Source organism: Camellia sinensis, chromosome 6 (assembly GCF_055761805.1).
Source record: "Camellia sinensis isolate YWXY chromosome 6, ASM5576180v1, whole genome shotgun sequence".
Taxonomy (NCBI): Eukaryota; Viridiplantae; Streptophyta; class Magnoliopsida; order Ericales; family Theaceae; genus Camellia; species Camellia sinensis.
The window spans coordinates 143,099,596-143,120,223 of record NC_138966.1 but is presented as its reverse complement, the minus strand read 5'-3'; the positions used below and the strand labels follow the sequence as shown (position 1 = coordinate 143,120,223).

The 20,628-nt window shown below is 40.9% G+C and overlaps 2 protein-coding genes and 1 long non-coding RNA gene across 4 annotated transcripts in view; 1 reads left to right on the top strand and 2 right to left on the bottom strand.

Annotated features, from left to right (window-relative positions):
- Nucleotides 1-20,628, bottom strand: part of LOC114292646 (uncharacterized) — a 146,958-nt gene that overhangs the window by 34,812 nt on the left and 91,518 nt on the right. The window lies entirely within an intron of this gene.
- LOC114286072 (uncharacterized) overlaps nucleotides 1-20,628 on the bottom strand; it is a 161,985-nt gene that overhangs the window by 119,073 nt on the left and 22,284 nt on the right. Inside the window, exons 4-6 of the mRNA XM_082876522.1 lie at nucleotides 11,771-13,053; nucleotides 11,322-11,662; nucleotides 4,979-5,051 (exon numbers count right to left, since the gene is read on the bottom strand). Of these exons, the coding sequence (XP_082732648.1) occupies nucleotides 4,979-5,051; nucleotides 11,322-11,662; nucleotides 11,771-13,053 (1,697 nt within the window). The remainder of the gene's footprint in view (nucleotides 1-4,978; nucleotides 5,052-11,321; nucleotides 11,663-11,770; nucleotides 13,054-20,628) is intronic.
- Nucleotides 6,203-9,401, top strand: LOC145792938 (uncharacterized). 2 transcript variants are annotated; one of them, XR_014333225.1, is made up of 3 exons: nucleotides 6,203-6,380; nucleotides 6,423-9,314; nucleotides 9,357-9,401. It is a non-coding gene; the product is annotated as an uncharacterized LOC145792938 (long non-coding RNA). The 2 variants fall into 2 exon arrangements; XR_014333224.1 differs by lacking the exon at nucleotides 9,357-9,401 and having other exon boundaries at nucleotides 6,423-9,325.

The window sequence follows — 20,628 nt, the reverse complement described above, 5'->3', positions numbered from 1 at the left end:
TTAATTGGTGCACTCCTTGTTCCCCACTTTCTTTCTTTTATATATATATTATATTTAAAAAAAAAAAAAAATACCATATTGATTTCCAATATATGTTTCTTATTTCTTTCTTTATTTTTCTTTCACATTATTTTTAATCTTTTTCCAATTCCATTCATACCATATCGTTTTGCACAACAAACCATATTTTATTCATCACAGGGATCAACCCCGATCACAATTTTACACCAAAAAAAAAAAAAAAAACACCACCAAAAGCTTTGTTTTCTTTTCTGCAGCCGGCCACCCACCGACCTCACTTCTTCGCCTATTCCGCCGGTCTCTTCTTCTTGCCTCCGTCCTGGGCGGCCCTTGCCGGTGTTGCCTCCGTGTTTCCCACTCCACTGGGCATGATCACTACTCCCTGCTCCTCCACTGCAGCATATGGCGGACCTCCAAAACGGAACATCACGGTGGCCTTCCGCTTCAGCTCCTTATTTTCTGCCTTCAGCACACTTATCTCTGCTCGCGCATCCTTATACATGCGTTGGAGCAGAGCCAGCTGGGAGTTTAACTGCTGCACCTCATTTGCCCTACTCTGCAGCCGGTTCGACAAATTTGTAACCGCAGTCATGGTTTCCACACATGACTTCAATGTATACTGATTGGCCTCCACATCCGACTGCACTGCCATTCTTTGCTCCACAGACCGCATAGGAAAGTTCAACGGAGCAAACTCCGGGGCGCTTGGTTGAGGTTCCAGTGCCACCGCACCAGTTATCTCTCTTGTTGACTCGTTGAGGTCGGGAAAAAGAGTGAGCAGACCACGGGACGAAGAGGCCATATTCTGGGTAGCTGAACGGGAAGACGAGGCCATGTTATGGGTTGCTGAGTGTTTCAGAGAAAGGTTGGTTACAAAATGGCAACAGAGTGTTCCAGAATCTCTTTCTCAGAAACGGAAGAGTTTTTTCAAAGGATTTTCGGCGGTTTCAGACTGGTTTGCACAGCCTCCGCCTCAACCTTGGTTAAATAGCCGAGGCCGACACGCCACTCTGTCGCTCACGTGCCTCGCCGCGTCTCCGGCTCACCTTTTGATGGCTCGACGCTTTCTGTCAGGCACGCCTTTTGATGAAGTGGGCGCGCCTTTTGAGGGCGCGACTTTTGAGGGCTCACTATATATATCCATATATATATATTTGGGCAGCCTATATACACCATCATACAGTTTATTTTTTAAGGGTCCGACAAGACTCTGTAAACTGTCCCGACATTGATTCCGGTTAGCTCCTTTAAGGGTCCGACAAGACTCTGTAAACTGTCCCGACATTGATTCCGGTTAGCTCCTTTATGGGTCCGACAAGACTCTGTAAACTGTCCCGACATTGATTCCGGTTAGTTTCTACAAGGGTCCAGCAAGACTCCGTAAACTGTCACAACAACTGTCACAACAGTGTCTGCTACAACGGTCCGACATGACCCCGTAAACTGTCTTCTACATCAGTCCGACAAGACCCCATAAACTGTCTTCTACATCGGTCTGACACCGCTATCCAGTGTCCTCTACACCGTTATGACACCCCCATACAGTGTCCTCTACATGGTTATGGCACCCCCATACAGTGTCCTCTACAACGTTATGACACCACCATCCAGTGTCTTCACCAATGGTCTGACACGACCATACAGTGTCTCTTATCCTCTTTTATTTTTATGTATTTTCTTGTTTTGCAACTCTCTCCAAACTCAAGTTGGTTAGTTCCTATCCCCCTTGAGTTTGCGGGGGGCTGTTAAAACCTATCACCTACTTCACCCACTTAAACCTACTCCACTAAACCTAACCCACTACACCACTACCACCTCACCTACTCCACTAAACCTAACCCACTACACCACTACCACCTCCACTTCACCTACTCCTCACCTACTACACTCACCCTCTCCTATATAATGAGCCACTCACCATTTGTAATATCAATAAACATACATCAATCAATAATATCAATCAATACATAATTCATTCTCTCTGTATCTCTCTCTATCAATTTATTTTACAATATATATGTATAAGAATTAGGGGTGATCGCGGATCGGGCTAGGTTGAGTGGCATCCCATCCGCCATCCGCCCAAAATTAGGCGAAATGAAAAAAAAATCAATTCACATCCGTTCACCGGTTTGGCAGATGTAGATTGAAAGGGCCAAGCGAATTGGCGGATGGATGTGATCGGCTTAGCGGTTTAGACTTCACAAATTTTGAGCATTTTTTTGAATTATAATTCATAACTTTTGGTTCAATGGTTAAGACTTGGCCTAATAACCTTAAGGTAATGGTTTCAAGTCTTGGGGCCACCACTTTTTGCATTATGCTAAAGGTTAGGTGTGTACTCAATCTTTTCCCTCCCAAACACACATTAATGTGTACTCATTGGGCGTTGTTTTTTTTTTTTATAATTCATAACTTTCGCAATCTCTAATAACTAGTAATTTGAAAAAATATGCATTATCTGTCTATAATATGCAATGACACCACACATGTATATTTTTAAGGTATTGTTTTCTATTTTCATAAAAATATATATGTTTTATTATTTCTATTTTATGTTGTTATTTGTTAGTAGTTTTTTTTCTTTTTGTTTTTGAGCTTCATCTATGAGTGGATCGAGTTCATGCGGGTGAGGGATGATTGATCTGCCATTCGAACCGTATCTGTGAATTTTGAAATATTTCATCTGCATCCGTCCGCTAAAAGACACGCATCCGCACAAAATCAATCAAGTTGGGTCGGTTCAGTCGGGTTGGGCGAATTGGACAGATCCATGATCACCTCTAATTAGAATGCAACTCCATAAAGTTGTCTTCAAGAAACATGAAAAAACTTGACCTTATTCAAGGTAGGGCATCAATAACCTTTAGAACCTTTATTCAAGCTTTCCTAGGAATATGGTTATAGAGAGATGCTTTAGAGTAGAATTATGAAGTAGGTGGTGGAATGCAAACTTGGCTCCAAAATAAGGGTGAGGCTTCCAAGGAAGTCCGGAGTTCCTATGGAGTGAGCTTACAAAAGGGGATTCGAAAAGGGTGGTCTGATTTCTCTGGCCATGAGAGCTTTCTCGTTGACAATGAAAGGATAAGATTCTAGCAGAACATCTGGTGTAATGATATTCCATTATCAAATGCATTTACTGAAAAATCAGAGAATAAGAATGCTTTTGAATATGAGGATCACTTGCTTCTGGGTTTATTTGGGAGCCCTTATTGTTCAAGCAAGTTCAAGATTGGGAACTGGAGGCAATGGATGACTATTTTGTAGATGTTTTATGGATGAAAGTCCCTCGGATTAAAGACAATGTAATGAGGGAAAGTATGGTGGAAGGTTCTCCCATAAATCGTTTCCTTCCCAGTTGTGAGATATAGGTAGAATTGCTCTTCCCATGGAGAGTATTTGGAAAACAGGGATTCATAGTAAAGTGTACTTTTTTTGGACATTGACCCTGACATCATCACCATTGACAATTTGGATAGGTAGGGGTAGGATGCTTCCTAATTGGTGTTGTATGTTCCAAAAAGCATAGTGAATAGATCATCTTTTGTTACATTGATTATGCTCTTTCTTCTTGTAGTCTGTAGGGTTATGCCGGGCTCAGTTCTCCAACTTTACGAGAGTTGGCCTAGAGGGTGCTGATCCAAGAGGATGAGGAAGCCTTGGAAAGTGGCCCCCTTATGCTTAATGTGGTGTGTTTGGGATGTAATTTTGAGAGGATTCTAAGATGGTTGTACGTAGATGGAATTTTTGTTTACTTTATAGGTTTTTTTTTTTTTTGGGGGGGGGGGGTTAATTTTTTTCATTTTTTCAGTTCCTTTTCTTTGTTGCTGAGCTTGCTGATAAAGAGTCATATGCTTATTATATAGCAGCTCCGATTCCTTCAACAAAAGTGGCTTTCCTTGCTTCTCAGTGAAGCAAATCAACCAAATTACCTTCCAAATGGAGATTCAAGAAGAATTGTTCCCCCTACTACGAGATAGAATGCCCTCCTCTGAGATGGGAACCCCTGATGACGGATACCCGTGTCTAATCGCACGGGGAAAGCTCGAGATAGGAATAGCCATTATCAAAGGATGGATCAATTTCAAGCTGATTCAAGCTTGGATTCAAAAGCCCTACCTTCTAACGAGGGGAGCGCGGACCCGGCTATCGCTGCGGAAGATAAGGCAAAATAAGGTCCAGTTCACGCTATGATAACGGTACAAGGGCATCCCCGTCCACAAAGGACTCTAATTTGAAATTCTCTTTTGCACCCCAATAGCCAGTTACATCCTACATACTCGCTACTATATGTATTCATTCCTTCAGCTACTCGGGATGACTCGTGGGTTACAGCTCCATCTTCTGACTCATCATTTCCTCCCAAACCAGGGGCATAACAACGAGAGGCAATACATCTACTTTAGCCATCTATTCGGACCATTCTATAGTGTGGCTTGCCCTAGGAATTCGACCACGCACTATGAGTTGGGTGAGCGGTGGGCCTCAGTACCATGGCTTTTAATGGCCTTCGATGCTTGTTCATTTCTTGGGAAGAAGGCAGTAGGGAATGTACCCCACGTATAGATAGAAGAGAAGGGTCGGTCCTTAGTGGGTGCAGGTGCCCCAATGTATCTAATATGGGATTTTGTTGGATCTACACGATGCCCATCTGTACATTTTATAGAAGAGCTTAATTTTGTTGACACTTTCTGGATCGACTTCACTCCTGGTGTACAAAGGTTGCACCCCCCTTTGGCACTCTCAGAGGTTTTTATTTATTTATAAATAATAATAAATAAATAAAAGTCTATTGTGATCGATCCTATTATCAACTTATTAAAGGCCAAGTTTGTTGGAGACTGCAATACGCAAATTAGATCTGAAGCTAAACCTTGAAAAATGTAAAAACAGCAATGCAAAAAGAAATAAATACATAAAATATCAATTAAATGCAGCTAACTGGAAGCAAAAATACCTTCCAGGAAATGAAGGTAATAGCTCTTCAAGCACTTGGACAATAACTGAACCATGCACCTCTTCATTTGCAACTATAAAATGATAATGGAAAACATTAAAATCTCCAAATAACAAGAAAAAGAGAATGAAATGCAACACACAGGTAGACCATAATGAAAGTGATGAGAACCAATTCATTAGTCATTGGTTAAACCTAAAAGATTAATTAGGGCAAAGATGATTAATTTGATTTAATAATATGAGAAGCATCTTGAGATTGGACCATGCAAAGAAGCAGAAGAATCATGCATGTCAATCAGACAGACATTCCCAGGTCAAAAACAAATCACTATCATCTTCAGAAATTAGAAGTTCACTCAAACTTGTGATTAATTTAAAATAAGCTGCCATCACAACCTTGCCACCCCAGCATTGACTAGCCCAACTTTCTTACATTATGTTAAGCTTTGCAGATAGATGAAAACATAAATCTAATATCCTTCTCTCCAGTGGATCAGTGAGGACAGTTAACGTGAGGGAAGACTCCATGACCTGAATTGTAAATGAACTCGAGGACATGTCAGAAGTGGATTAGTTCAAATTCAAATTCGTTGAAGCACTAATTTTTTTTTTTTTTTTTTGATAAATAAGCAAGCGACCTTTATTAAAAAAGCATCAAGATGATGCAAAGAATTACAAAACCCCAACAAAGGGAATCACACTCTAATCAATAACCTCATCCAAAAACTCTAAAAAAACCATACATATCCGGATCAATTTTCAATTCTAAGCAACTATACAAAACAACTAGTAAGCAACCCTCAAGCCAACTAAGGGTACACTGAATCTCCTGAAACGTACGTTTATTCCATTCCAACCACAGTAACCACATCAAACAAAAAGGAACCAAATACCATACACGCTGTCGACGATGACCAAACCAAGCCCCACGCCAGGTCCACAACATATCCACCACCCGCCGCGGCTGAACCCAACCAATCCCAAAAAGAGAGTAAACAAAACACCACAGACGGAACGCCACGGAACAATGCAAAAACAAGTGATCCACGGACTCTGCATCTTCACTACACATACAACATCAATTAACAAGAACATGACCGCATCGCATCAAGTTATCAAGCATAAGATTCCGACCCAAAGCCACCATCCACATAAAGAAAACCACCTTAGACAGATGTAAGAAATAATGTATAGAGAAAGAGAGAGAATAAATTGTATGTATTATTATTGATTGATATTTTGATTTCTATTACAATGATTCATGATTCCTATATATAGAAGAGGGTGAGTGTGTAGTAGGTAAGGAGTAGGTGAAGTGGAGGTGGTAGTGGTGTAGTGGGTTAGGTTTAGTGGAGTAGGTGAGGTGGTAGTGGTGTAGTGGGTTAGGTTTAGTGGAGTAGGTGAGGTGGTAGTGGTGTAGTGGGTTAGGTTTAGTGGAGTAGGTTTAAGTGGGTGAAGTAGGTGGAGAGTAGGTGGATTTTAACAGCCCCCCGCAAACTCAAGGGGGATAGGAACTAACCAACTTGAGTTTGGAGAGAGTAACAAAACAAGAAAATACATAAAAATAAAAGAGGATAGGTGACACTGTATGGTCGTGTCAGACCATTGGTGAAGACACTGTATGGTGGTGTCATAACGTTGTAGAGGACACAGTATGGTGGTGTCATAACGTTGTAGATGACACTGTATGGGGGTGTCATAACGTGGTAGAGGACACTGTATGGTGGTGTCAGACCGATGTAGAAGACAGTTTATGGGGTCATGTCGGACCGTTGTAGAAGACAGTTTATGGGGTCATGTCGGACCGTTGTAGCAGACAATGTGGTGACAGTTGTTGTGACAGTTTACGGAGTCTTGCTGGACCCTTGTAGAAACTAACCGGAATCAATGTCGGGACAGTTTACAGAGTCTTGTCGGACTCCTAAAAAGTCGCACCCTCAAAAGGTGTGCCCAATCTTTCAAAAGGCGTGCCATCAAAAGGCGTGCCCAATCCATAAAAAGGCGTGCCATCAAAAGGCGTGCCCAATTCATCAAAAGGTGTGCCGGACATGATGGCGAGGCACGTGAGTGCCTTGGTTGGCGCGCCCGTTTGTCGTCTGTCGGCAAGTGGCGCGCGAGGCGCGGATCGGCCCTGGCTATTTAAACCAAGGTTGAGGCAGAGGCTGAGGCAGACAAAAAACTTCTGAAAATCCTCTGAAAAAACTCTTCGTTGTGCTGAGAGAGAGAGTCTGTAACACTCTGTTGCGAGAGATATTCTGTAACACTCTGTTGCCCAGAAAATGGCCTCGTCTTCCCGGAGTCTGCTCACTCTCTTTCCAGACCTCAACGAGTCAACAAGAGAGAAAACTGGTGCGGTGGCACTGGAACCTCAACCAAGCGCCCCGGAGTTTGCTCCGTTGAACTTTCCGATGCGGTCGGTGGAGCAAAAAATGGCAGTGCAAACGGATGTGGAGGCTAATCAGTATACTTTGAAGGCATGTGTGGAGTCCATGACGGCGGTCACAAACTTGTCGCACCGGCTGCAGAGTAGGACAAATGAGGTGCAGCAATTAAACTCCCAGCTGGCTCTGCTCCAACGCATGTATAAGGATGCGCGAGCAGAGATAAGTGTGCTAAAGGCGGAAAACAAGGAGCTGAAGCGGAAGGCCAGTTTTATGTTCCGATTTGGAGGGCCGCCATATGCTGCAGTAGAGGAGCAGGGAGTAGTGATCATGCCCAGTGGAGTGGGAAACACGGAGGCAACACCGGCAAGGGCCGCCCAAGACGGTGGCAAGAAGAAAAGACCGGCGGAATAGGCGAGAAGAAAAATCCCACTGTTCCGATTTGTGTTGGTTGTGTTTTGTTTTGTTTTGTGTTTTTTTTATTTTTATTTTTTTTTTTATTTTTATGGTGTAAAATGCTGATCGGGGTTGATCCCCGGCATGAAGAAATGACAAGTTTGTAAAATGTTGTTGTTTTTTTTTTTTTTTTTTTTTTTTTGTTTTTGTTTTGGGAGTGTTTTGTTGAAAAAATAAAAATAAAATGAAAGAAAACAAGGGAGAAAGAAAATAGATAAAAAATATTTATAGATGGATTATATGAAAAACATCAGTGCGATTGTTTCAAAATAAAGTGGGGTATTTAAAAAAGATGAAAAGTGACTTGGAAAAAATAAATAAAAATAAGTGATTTTTGAAATCAAATGGAGGAAAGAGAGGGACAAACCCATGTGATAAAGTGGAGAGAGAGTCGGTGAGTGGGGTGCAAAATGTGAAGGAGAAATAATGGATTGAAAATGGTTTGGGTCAAAAGTGGACACTGTTAGTGGGGAACATGAGTGCATTGATTATTTGATATAATAATAATAATAATAAAAATAAAAAGTTAGAACAGTTGGAGAGAATGAGTGGAGTATGGTAAGGGTTTCATCCAAAGCCAAAATTCCTGCAGCGAATCACTTCGCAAATCCTAGTATGAGCTTTTTCTCTTTCCAGGCTTATTCATGAATTTCCTGGTGATTTCAAGAGCCTCTGGTGGCATTGTGGCAGAGAACACCCCAACCTGGATTTTGGGTGGCAGCAACTGAGAACACCCCAACCTGGATTTTGGGTGGCAGCAACTGGAAAATATCATAGATCTGATTTTTAAAAACCTCGTGACAGCATTTCATCAGCTTCATCCAAGACAAACATTTTGATGTAAACAGGGCGAAGTGATTGTCTCCGCAACATGTCAAACACACGACCAGGAGTACCAACAACAACATGAACCCCACTGGAGAGAATGCGCTGATCTTCGCGCACACTAGTCCCTCCAACACAAGCATGAACCTTCACACTTTGCTGGGCAAGTTCAAGAGTGGGTGGAAGAACCAAAGCTTGGCACTCAACCAAGCTATAATCTAGCTGCTGCAGAATTCCAGAGCAGAATGTTGCAGTGTTTCCAGTTCCAGACTGTCTCGTCATATGAGGTGAAGAATTCTTCTCCATCAGCCTCACACATGACTACAGTTGAACAAATCTTTGTTGATTTTATCAGCGGAATAGGTTGAGGTCCGGCGGGCGGCTAAGGTGAGGTTGCCGCCCGCCGGGGAAGCGAAAATACTAGGTTTTAAACCAGCTCTGATACCATGTAAGAAATAATGTATAGAGAAAGAGAGAGAATAAATTGTATGTATTATTATTGATTGATATTTTGATTTCTATTACAATGATTCATGATTCCTATATATAGAAGAGGGTGAGTGTGTAGTAGGTAAGGAGTAGGTGAAGTGGAGGTGGTAGTGGTGTAGTGGGTTAGGTTTAGTGGAGTAGGTGAGGTGGTAGTGGTGTAGTGGGTTAGGTTTAGTGGAGTAGGTGAGGTGGTAGTGGTGTAGTGGGTTAGGTTTAGTGGAGTAGGTTTAAGTGGGTGAAGTAGGTGGAGAGTAGGTGGATTTTAACAACAGAACCCGTGGCACCCAAACACTCCTTTAAGGAAAATCCTGTCTCACCTTCCCCACCATGCTCCAATAGAATGACGAGACTGAAAAACACCCCTTAGCCCCAACATTCCACCCCAAAACATCCTTCCGCACCCCAGTCACACCCAACCTATATAAGAAACTCCATAACTCCAATAACTGATCAACCTCCCAATCATGAGCCTGACGCCATAACTGAATATCCCAAACCACTCCCTCTCCTTCCCTCAAGTAATATACCACCATAGCCTCCTGATCCACCACAATGCTAAAAATCAGAGGAAAGCGATCCGCCAACAAAACCACCCCACACCACCTATCCTTCCAGAAGCTCACCCTCAGCCCATCCCCCACCCGAAAACCCACCCTATCCCAAAACTCCTTTCTCCCCAACCAAATCTCTTTCCATAACCCACAACTATGAGAACCCCTTACTATCCTTGACCCCCATTCCTCCCAACCCACCCCATACTTAACAGCCACCACTGGTCTCCATAAACGCTCTGGCTCCCAAGCAAAACGCCATAGCCTCTTCCCCAACAGTGCTCTATTAAAAGTCACCAAACTTCACACCCCCAAACCCCCTGCCAGCTTTGGTTGACAAATCCGCCCCCAATCCACCAAATGATACCTAAAAACATCCCTCCCACTACCCCACAGGAAATCCCTTTGTAACTTCTCAATCGGCCTCGCCACAGACACTGGAATAACATGCAAAGACATAAAGTGTGTCGGAATGCTACTTAACACACTCTTCATCAGAGTAAGTCGGCCCCCAACCGACAGATATTGCCTCTTCTAGCCTGCTAAACGACGTTGAATCCGCTCCACAACCCCTTCCCATACCCTTTGAGCTTTAAACGACGCTCCCAACGGCAAACCCAAATAAGTCACCACCAGTAAAGTCGACACCTTACAGCCCAACACCGCCGCCGGTAGAGATGCTATGATCTTTGTCTTTTCATCATTCAATGCAATGCCTTTAGGCTCAAGGTAAAGTTTACCAGACTTGGATTGTCATTTTCATTTGTTTCCTTTCTTTTCCTTTTTCAGTTTACTGGGTTTCAACCTATTTTATTTCTTCTTAACGTAATAGGGGAAAATTACACATTAACTTAAGATAACAAAATCCAAACCTTGTCATTTCAATGATACACGGCACTGAGCAATCTTTTAAGTTTTCTCAACTAGTTCCATTTTTGCTATCACAGATAACTTGGAACTCATTAGTTAATGTCTTGGGATTACTCATTCTGTAATGTCCTTCAAGTATCTTCAACGTCACTGACGTAGCACATTGTAGGGAGAGAGAAGAGAGAAGCAGAGAGGGAAGAGGAGAAGGGCCACAGCCCTAACACAAACAGCCACAACCTTCAATATTCTATATAATACCAAAGCTAAAGATAAAAATGCAAAGACTCTAATATATATAGACAAAAAACCCTAATCAAAATAGGACATCAAATCCTATATTATTTAGAAACTTAATCCCTAATAAATAAGACACTAAATATTAACAAAACTCTTAATAAAATATAATTAAAAATAAAATAAAATACTAAATAATAAAGACATAAATATAAAATATAATATTCTAAATAAAATATCCACGCCAAAGGTGCTCGCACGTTCCACATCATCAAGAACTACTTACAACATAGGAGAGACAGCCTGCCAATGGCTATACCTGAATTAGATGGCCACGGAATCGAATGCAGAAATAAGAGTAATTTCTTACAATAACCTCTTTTTTTCCCCCTTCAATAAGCAACAATATAATGATAATAATTACATAAGCGGAAGAACAAGAATAACAAACAACTATAATAACAGTATGCACAAGAATCTTTCTTTTCATACTTTCACTAGCTAAATGAAGTGATTTAAAGAGTGTTTCAAGTACCTCCAGAATCTTTTCGAATTGAATAATCGCCTCTGAGATATGATATATCACCCGTGTCTAAATGTAAACCTTCTATTTGTGCCAACTTATCCAATGCACAACCAATGAGACGATAAGCCAGTATACTTGTCTTGTCACAGGCTTCTTGGAGAGTGAGGTATTGGTTTCTACTCATGTTCAGCTCGTCATGCATAAAATTTCGGTCACGTAAAAAGTTAGAAGAAACAAAATCTGGGGGCTTTTCTGGATCAACTGTAGGTTCTTGTCTCTCAACATGGTAATCCGTCAGTTCTGAATTCCTCACACTTACATGGAACTGGTTTTCTTCCATATTATCTAAGCTGCCAAATTCAAAACATGTAGACAAAGAAGCAGAAGCATCAGAATCTACCAAATCCATTCTTGTAAGAGGCTCAGGCTCAACTCTCTCAAGAGAATTAATGTTTAACCTTCTGTTGGGTGTAAGAACCAGGGAAGAGCCATTCCTTTTAATGGTAGAGGCAGGCGACCCGAAATTAGTTGGATTTGTCTCCCCAATAGTTTCTGTTTGGCCATATAGATCACTAGGATGAAACAAGTTATTTTGCTGGAGTAACTCTTCTTGCTTCTCATCACTGTCATTATCATCATAATCATCACCATCATCACTTTCTTCTAAATATTCCATGTATGCATCTGCAAAATCTTCGTCAAACTCATATTCAGGAAGCAAGTCCCACAAAATATGCTTTATCTGAGAACTCACATTCAATACATGTTCTACCTCTTCTTCTTTTTCCTCCTCTGAAAAAAATCTGTAAGGAGCAGTCCTAGAGGTTCTATTGATGATACAAAGTGTTTCTAATAGATAGTCTGGAATGGTGTCCATATCACTGCATTCAAAAAGATAGTCTGTCAACAAGTTCTTTACTGCTGTTCGTAAACTCCTATTTGATAACTCAGCCTTTGGGTCCAGCAACAATTGCAAATTCTTCAACTCTGGAAATCTCACCTTCTCTTTTAGAAGCCATATTGCCTTTGCTATCTCATTCTGCAAGGCTTCATCTTCTGGTGAGAATTGCTGAAACTCGGTTACCAAGGGACATCCTTGTATTAGCTTTGTCCATAAGCCCCCAACTGCCATTGCTTTGGCTAGTGGTTCCTGCAATTTATTCTCTTCACCAAGTTCTGATAGCATCATCATACAACTTTTCCTCACTTGAGCAATTAAAATGCTTCGTCCCCATCCAGATTTTGAGGTCCGCAACTGGGGCACATATCCCTGGATACCTCTGAGTTTCCTGTGCATTGCGCTTAAAGTCTGGAAAGGCATGTCCTCAAGTACCTCCAGTACCTTAGTAGCAGCAGCATGGTAGGATTGGGATGCAGGAGTCAAAAGTAGAGAACGATTTCTACGGAAATTGTGGGAGTTCCTGAGAAGTTGACATAGTTGTTCCGCTATGTTTATTTTGTAGCTACCGTTCAAGTTTCCAAGTACTTCTGGAAGACATTCTTTGATGATCTTTTTCATCTTCCACCGGATTTTCCCAAACTTAATTGAGCCACCTGTCAGTATCTCAGCTATAAGTTGAAGTCCATTGTTGGTCATGTCATCAAGCATCGAGAGAAGATTTCCTAAATCATTGGGCAAATCAAACATTTGTATATTATCTTGATCTACATGATACACTCTTTCAAAATTGCATGCCCGAAATCCCTTTTCAACAAAAGCTTTGATGGTCTCATAGTACACCTGAAAGTAATTTGAGATGATAAGCAGATGAAATTGGGTAGGACTTCATTCCAGCAATCTGTCTATGCAATCTGAAAACATCCACACCAAACCCTAAGATAATACCTAAGGGCTTCATGGGATGATATAACAGTAACTCGTTTGAGTTTATCATTTTCTGTAGCTGCGCATAATTACAGTTTATTCATCTCTTTATATATATATATATATATGTTGGCAGAAGAATTATAAAACCAAAAAAAACTGAATGTTCATAGCACCAAAGATGCAAACAGGAGATAGTATGTTGCACTGTATTATGTTATGGTGCAGAAGCATCAAGTCACATCATTCATAATAGATGAAGAATTTGTGGAACAGCGGGGTGTAAAGGTGGCGGTCGCCGTAACGGTGGCGGTGACGCGGTTGCGGTTGCAGGGTGTAAAGGCCGTAGTGTAACGGTTGCGGTAACCGGAACCGTGAATTTTTTTATTTTTTGCACAATTTGAAAAAACTTACCGATACGCATATTTTTTTTCCATGATCATATTTATTGGGTTAAAAATAAATATTGATAAATTTTTGTAAATTTTTAAGTATGATCCAATATATTTCATATTTTTAAATCACTATAAACTGAGTTTTTTATATTTTATTTTAATAATTAATGACTTTATATTATACAAAAAATCAATCACTAACTATTATATATAAGATAAACAATGACAAAAGTAAGAGAATAAATAAGAGTCTAAATATATATATATATACATATTTTAACCAAGCCAAATAGATAATGACCACACTTATTGTTATTATTATTATTTTCACACAATATATAGATAGACACACACAAACAAAATGGTTTAGTGATAGCAGCTGAATAGAATAGCATAGGTCTTACAGTTTCAACAAATCAATAACATGTTCTTTATCTTCCCTTTTCTCTCTCTCTATCTTTTGCTCCTCCATTCTCTCTTTATCTTCCCTCTTCTGTCTATCCCTCTTCTCCCATTTTCAGCTTTTTTTTTGTGTGTTTTTTCGAAAGAAACAGTTTGGAACTGTTACGTAACGGTGTGTAACAGGCCGTTACGACTGTTACGGCACCATTACGACCGCTACGGCAGCCGCTACGGCCGATACACCTGTAAATCTCAATCACACTGCAAAAGCGGCCGTAACGGGTGGCGGTAACCGCCAAAACCGTTACGTAACGGCGTTACATAACGGTTGCGGCCGCTTTTTAAAACCTTGGGAACAGAGGAAAATAAATGAAGATAGAAGGCAGCAGCATTAAAATGAGAACACTTTGATCATAAAATCATGAATCAGAAATCTTAGACGTCAATAATTTTCCTATAGTTATGCATCATTTGATTAACTAAACATGACCAAAATACATAAAATCTGATATAATGTGAGAGTTGCCTGTGTGGTTGTGTTTTCGTTTTTTCTTTGCTATTTTCATTTTTCAGAAACACACATTAATAGTCCTTGACTGATATTTCATTCCTTTTGGCTTTCAGAAGTATTAGTAAAGAAAGCGGTATGGTTTTACATTACTAATTTGTTCTTGATAAGTTTATCTTTTACATGAGTTCAACTTCAAGAAATGGCAAAGTCATTCTTTGGAGTTAATGTTGAGATATAACATTTGGAAGTTTTCACACTGAGATAGGTTGACTACTAATTTATGCAGTTACACTGATGCTCATGTCTCTGGGGAAGAAACATATTGCAGCAATTGTTACACATGTTTTTGCGACAATTACATGTTAATGTACCAGAAATCCAGTTTTATGTGAGACATTAATACTTGAGAGAGATGAATGCCACCCGATGGTGGGTTCCGATGCATTTAAATCACTGGATTGGTTTAAGGGGAAGGCGTTTGTAAAGATTAAAAAAAATACATTTTCAGTATTTTCTTTCCTCTTTTGTGTGATAAAAGTTTTCCTATTCTTTAAAGGAAAAGCATTTACTTATAGATGTTAAATTCAACGCACAAGTATTCCTCGCCAGACACTTATCTTGCAGCACTAGATGGGGGAAATTCAAGCTCCCCCACCATGATTAACTCTTTGAAAAATCAAATAGTTGAAAAGTAAAGCTTATAGTATTATACATGGAAGCACTTTATCATGATGGTGTTTATAAAAGATAATGTACGTCTTGTTTCAAGCTAAGTTTTCTCACTATGGTACAAACAAAGCAGCAGACAATCGAATCTTGATGCCTTATCATATGCAGTTATCATGACCTTGAGCATTCCTCCATCCAATTGTGAGAATATATTGTGTATATATGGCATTGTGTATATTAGGAATACGCAAGATTGTGGTGTAAGTAAATAGGAATCTTTGTATTTCCTTTTTCAGTCATAGATTTAGGACTATATAAATGGATGACCTCTTTGTAAACAAACACAATTGAATATACAAGTTTATTCAGATTCTTACATGGTATCAGAGCTATCTCTGAACCAAAACCCTAGAAGCTGACTCTCTCTTCTTCTTCTGTGTTCGTCTGGTTCGATAGCAGGTCCCGAATTGTCCTTCGTCTGATCATCTGGTTCATCTCTCTTTCTCATTCTTTGCCTCGCGACCTACTCGCGAGAACCTTAGCCTCTGGTTCGTGATTTCTCTAGTTCGTGTGATCTGTCGTTGGACTCGTGAAGTTGAGTCACCACCATTGCTAGACTCGCGAGGTGCTGGTGCTTGTCTGTCTGTTTCGACTGGCCCAATTCTCTTTCTCCCATTGTTATTTGATCATCTGGTGGTATAGTATATCTCTCATATAAACTCTGTTTTATTAAATAAATAAAAATAAAAATCTTTGTAATCTTTGGTTTATTACAATGACAAACACCAAAATTCAAGCAATTAGATGTAAACTCACAGGTGCCAATTATGCTTATTGGGCTAGTGTCATAAAGAATTTCCTTCTTGGTCAGAAAAAATGGGGCTATGTTTCTGGTTCTGTTCCTCGTCCATTAGACTCGAAACAAGAAGGATATCTGACTTCCTGTGACACTTGGGATTATGATAATGCCCAAGTTCTAACCTGATTTCATAATTCTGTGGATGACCGTATTGGAATGATGTTTTCCAAATACAGTACTGCCAAAGAGGTGTGGGACTATTTATTGGGTGTGTATCAGCAGTCCAACTTTGCTAAACAGTATGAGTTGGAAACAGCTATTCAGAGTGCTCGTCAGCAGAATCAATCTATTTAGGACTTCTACATTGAAATGACAGGCCTCTGGGATCAGTTGGCTCTCATGGAATCATCTAGCCTCAAGGCACTAGACGCTTATGTTGAGTTTCGGGAGCAAGGTCGTTTAGTGCAGTTCTTAATGGCTCTCTTTCCTCAGTATGAGGCTATCCGTGGTGGCATCCTTCATCGGTCTCCTCTCCCCTCTACGAATGCTATTGTTCGTGAGCTCCTCTCCGAGGAAACCCGTCTTAAGATGGCCAGTCAGACTTTGTCTCCATCTGTCTTCTTGGCTCCTACTCAGCCTCCTCTGCTGTTGAACCCTCCACCTCATCAGCTTCAGGCCACTACAAAGACCAAGAAGGGGCCACTAGCCTATGATGAGTATGCTTTTTGCCATCAGAAAGGCCATTTGAAGTACAACTGTCCCAAGAAGGGCCGTCAGTCTGCTCAGTCTTCTCAGCCGTCTCAGCCACAGTTCCGAGGTCCTACTCCGAGTACTTTTCACCCTCCTACTGCATATACTGCATCTGCTCCGGCTTCTGATCCTGACTTGACTTCCTTGAATGCCCAGATTGCTCAGCTTCAGCATCTCTAGTCCACCTCTCAGTCATCTTCATGTGCCTCTGCTCTCACATCTTTTTATTTAGATTTGCTTGGATCCTCTTCAAGTATTCCTTCCTCTATCTGGCTTTTTGATTTTGGTGCCTCTCATCATATGACTTCTCGCCTTTCCTTACTCTAAAACTATATCCCCCTTCCCTTTCCTATTATTATTAATACAACTAATGGGTCCAGTATGTCTGTCCTATCTATTGGGTCTGTTTTACGCTCTGCCATGTCTGTTGTTACTATTCCCTCTGTTCTTTATGTTCCTCAATTGTCTGTTAACTTGATTTCTATCAGTCAGCTTGATGCTTCTGGTTTTGATGCTATCTTTTCTTTTTCTATCTATTGTGTGCAGGATCAGGTGTCCAAGAAGCAAATTAGGACCGGCCGTAGAGTTGGAGATCTCTATGTGATGAAAAGCCTACATCTTCCTCTGTCTACCTCCCCCATTGCACTTTCATCTTTTCAGTTAGATTCTCAATCGAGTCAGTTTTATTTATGGTATTCTTGCTTAGGTCATTTGTCTGTTGACCACTTGCGGTCTTTAGCTTAGTCAGGTTTGTTCAGTAAAGTTTCTCCTAGTCAAATTAATGAATATCGAGGATATAAACTTGCTAAAATGATAGTTTTACCTTTTAATAACAGTACTTCTATTTCTGGTTCTCCCTTTTCTCTTGTACATACTGATATCTGGGGGCCTTCTCCTATTCTCACTATAGAGGGTTTCGCGTACTATGTGTCCTTTGTTGGTGATTGTACCCGCTATACCTAGATTTATCTTATAGCTCATAAATTTGACTTCTACCAGATATATCGTACCTTTCAGTCTATGATCACTACACAGTTTGGGGCCACAATTAAAATACTTCGATCTGACTTGGGTGGGGAATACTTTAAAACTGAGTTCTGTGAGTCTTTGGCTAAATTGGGCACCATTCACCAAACCTCCTATATTGATACCCCTGCCCAAAATGGTCGTGCTAAGCGTAAACACCGTCATCTTCTTGAGACAGCTCGATCTCTCCTTCTCTCTGCCTCTGTTCCAACACCATTCTGGGATGAAGCAGTCCTTACTGCTGCTTTTCTCCTTAATCGCATGCCGACTCCCCTACTCTCCGATCAATCCCCTATTGAGGCTCTGTATTCCTAACCTCCTAATTATTCCCTCCTGCGTATCTTTGGGTCTACTTGTTTTGACCTCCTTTCCCGTAAAGATAAGACCACACTCAATGCCCAGTTTGTCTTGTGTGTCTTTTTGGATTACAGTCTTACTCAGAAAGACTACCACTGTTACAACCCTATCTCTCATCGCCTTTATGTCTCCCGTCATGTTGCCTTTCTCGAACGTTTATCTTACTTTCAGCTTCCCCCTCTCACTGCTCTCATTTCCAAAGAGGATTTGGTTCACATTAACCCATTTCCTTCTGAGGTCCCGTCTGATGAGTACATCTCCACTATTCCTCCTGAGACCATTCCTACTTCTCCGTCTACGTCGCTTATGGCTCATTCTCCCCCTTCGGCTTCTTTTTCCCCTCCGTTGTTGGTCTATTCTCGTCGCAAGACTCGCCCACCACCAGTTGTCTCTACTCTTATTGCTACTCCTTTTGCTTCTAACGACTCTGATCCTTTTGCACACCGATATCCTACTCGTGAGCGTCGTCCTCCAAACAAGTTTAGTTGGTCTAATACATATTTTTCCGCTTTCTATCGTGCCTTTTTGTCTGTTATTCATTCTTTTTCAGAACCACAGTCTTACACAGAGGCCTGTCAGGATCTTACTTGGGTTCAAGCTATGGCGGATGAGTTGTTTGCCTTGCAGAAGACTAACACTTGAGAGTTAGTTCCTTTGCTTGCTGACAAGAATCTGGTTGATTGCAAATGGGTCTATAAAGTCAAGACTCATTCTAATGGTTTTCTCGAGCGATACAAAGCTCACTTGGTTGTCAAGGATTTCTCGCAGGAGTATGGTATTGATTATGAGGAGACATTTGCCCCTGCTGCCAAGATAACTACTGTCTGTACCTTGATTTCTCTTACTGCTGTTTGATATTGGCCTCTCTATCAGATGGACGTTAAGAATGCTTTTCTCAACGGTCATCTCACTGAGGAGATCTACATGCGTCCTCCCCCTGGCCTTCTCTACTCTTCTGGGCAGGTTTGTCATCTTCGGCGTGCTCTGTATGGTTTGAAGCAATCTCTTCATGCTTGGTATGATCGCTTTCAGACGGCTGTTACCGAGCTTGGGTTTTATCTTTCTGCTTCTGACTCTGCTTTGTTTCTGAGACATACCTCGGTTGGTTTTGTTGCTCTCCTACTCTATGTGAATGATATGATCATCACTGGCTCTGACTCTTCTGCTATCTCTGAGGTTAAGCAACATCTCTTCCGCACCTTCGAAATGAAGGATCTGGGTCCATTGCAGTATTTTCTTGGTATTGAGGTTGTCTTTTCTCCAAAGAGTTATTTTCTATCTCAGGCCAAGTATGCTAATGAGGTTATTCGCCGTGCCGGTCTTACTGATACTAAGGTTTCTAATACACTTATTAAGCTTAATGTGAAGCTCAACTCTACTGATGGTGTCCCTCTGGATGATCCCACTTTTTATCGCGAGCTTGTGGATTGTTTAGTTTATTTGACTGTCACTCGCACTAATCTTGCTTATGTTGTTCATGTGGTTAGTCAGTTCGTTTCTACTCCTCACTCTACCCATTGGGCTGCCTTAGTTCGCATTCTTCGCTATCTACGGGGTACCATCTTTCAGGGCTTACTGTTGTCATCTACTTCCTCTTTAGACCTGGTGGCCTATGTTGATTCTGATTGGGCTAGTGATGTTAATGATCGCCAGTCCACCTCTGATTTTTGTATGTTTCTTGACGATTCCTTGATTTTTTGAAAAGTAAGAAACAAACTGTTGTTGCTCGCTCTACTGCCGAAGCTGAATACCATGCTATGGCTTATGCTACTGCTAAGCTTGTTTGGCTTCGTTGTCTTCTCTCTGATTTGGATGTACCTCAGTCTTCTCCGACCTCTCTATTGCAACAACCGCAGTGTTATTCAGATTGCCCGCAATACTGTCTTCCATGAACGGACGAAACATATTGAGATTGATTGCCACTTTGTCCGACAGCATCTGCAGTCTGGCTCTATCTCGCTTCCTTTCATCTCCTCGGCTTTGCAACTTGCGGACTTCTTCACCAAGACTCACACTGCCGCTCGGTTTTAGTTTCTTCTTAGCAAACTCTCAATGTTTTCTGCTAAAACACCTTTAGTTTGAGCGGGGGTGTGAGAATATATTGTGTATATATGGCATTGTGTATATTAGGAATAGGCAAGAATTAAGCAAGATTGTGGTGTAAGTAAATAGGAATCTTTGTATTTCCTTTTTTAGTCATAGATTTAGGGCTATAAACTCTTTGTAAACAAACACAATTGAATATACAAGTTTATTCAGATTCTTACACCAATACAGTTACATCATCTTCCCTAATGCTGTGTTTGATTGGGGGATTTGGAAAGGAATTTTTAGTGGAACCCCCCTTTTGGGCCTTTTTATTAGGGTAAAGGATAATCCAATTAATTTTCTTTTAAAAAGTCCCGGAGTAAGAAATGCTTACCTTAATAAGGACATTTTATAATTTCTATTTTTTTTTATCACAATATTGCCCTTATATATATAGTATCATACGTATGAAAAATTTGAAATCTGAGCTCGTAGCCGATGAAGACGATGAAGACGATCTCCAAATCGATCATACTTCACAAAATCGATGAAGA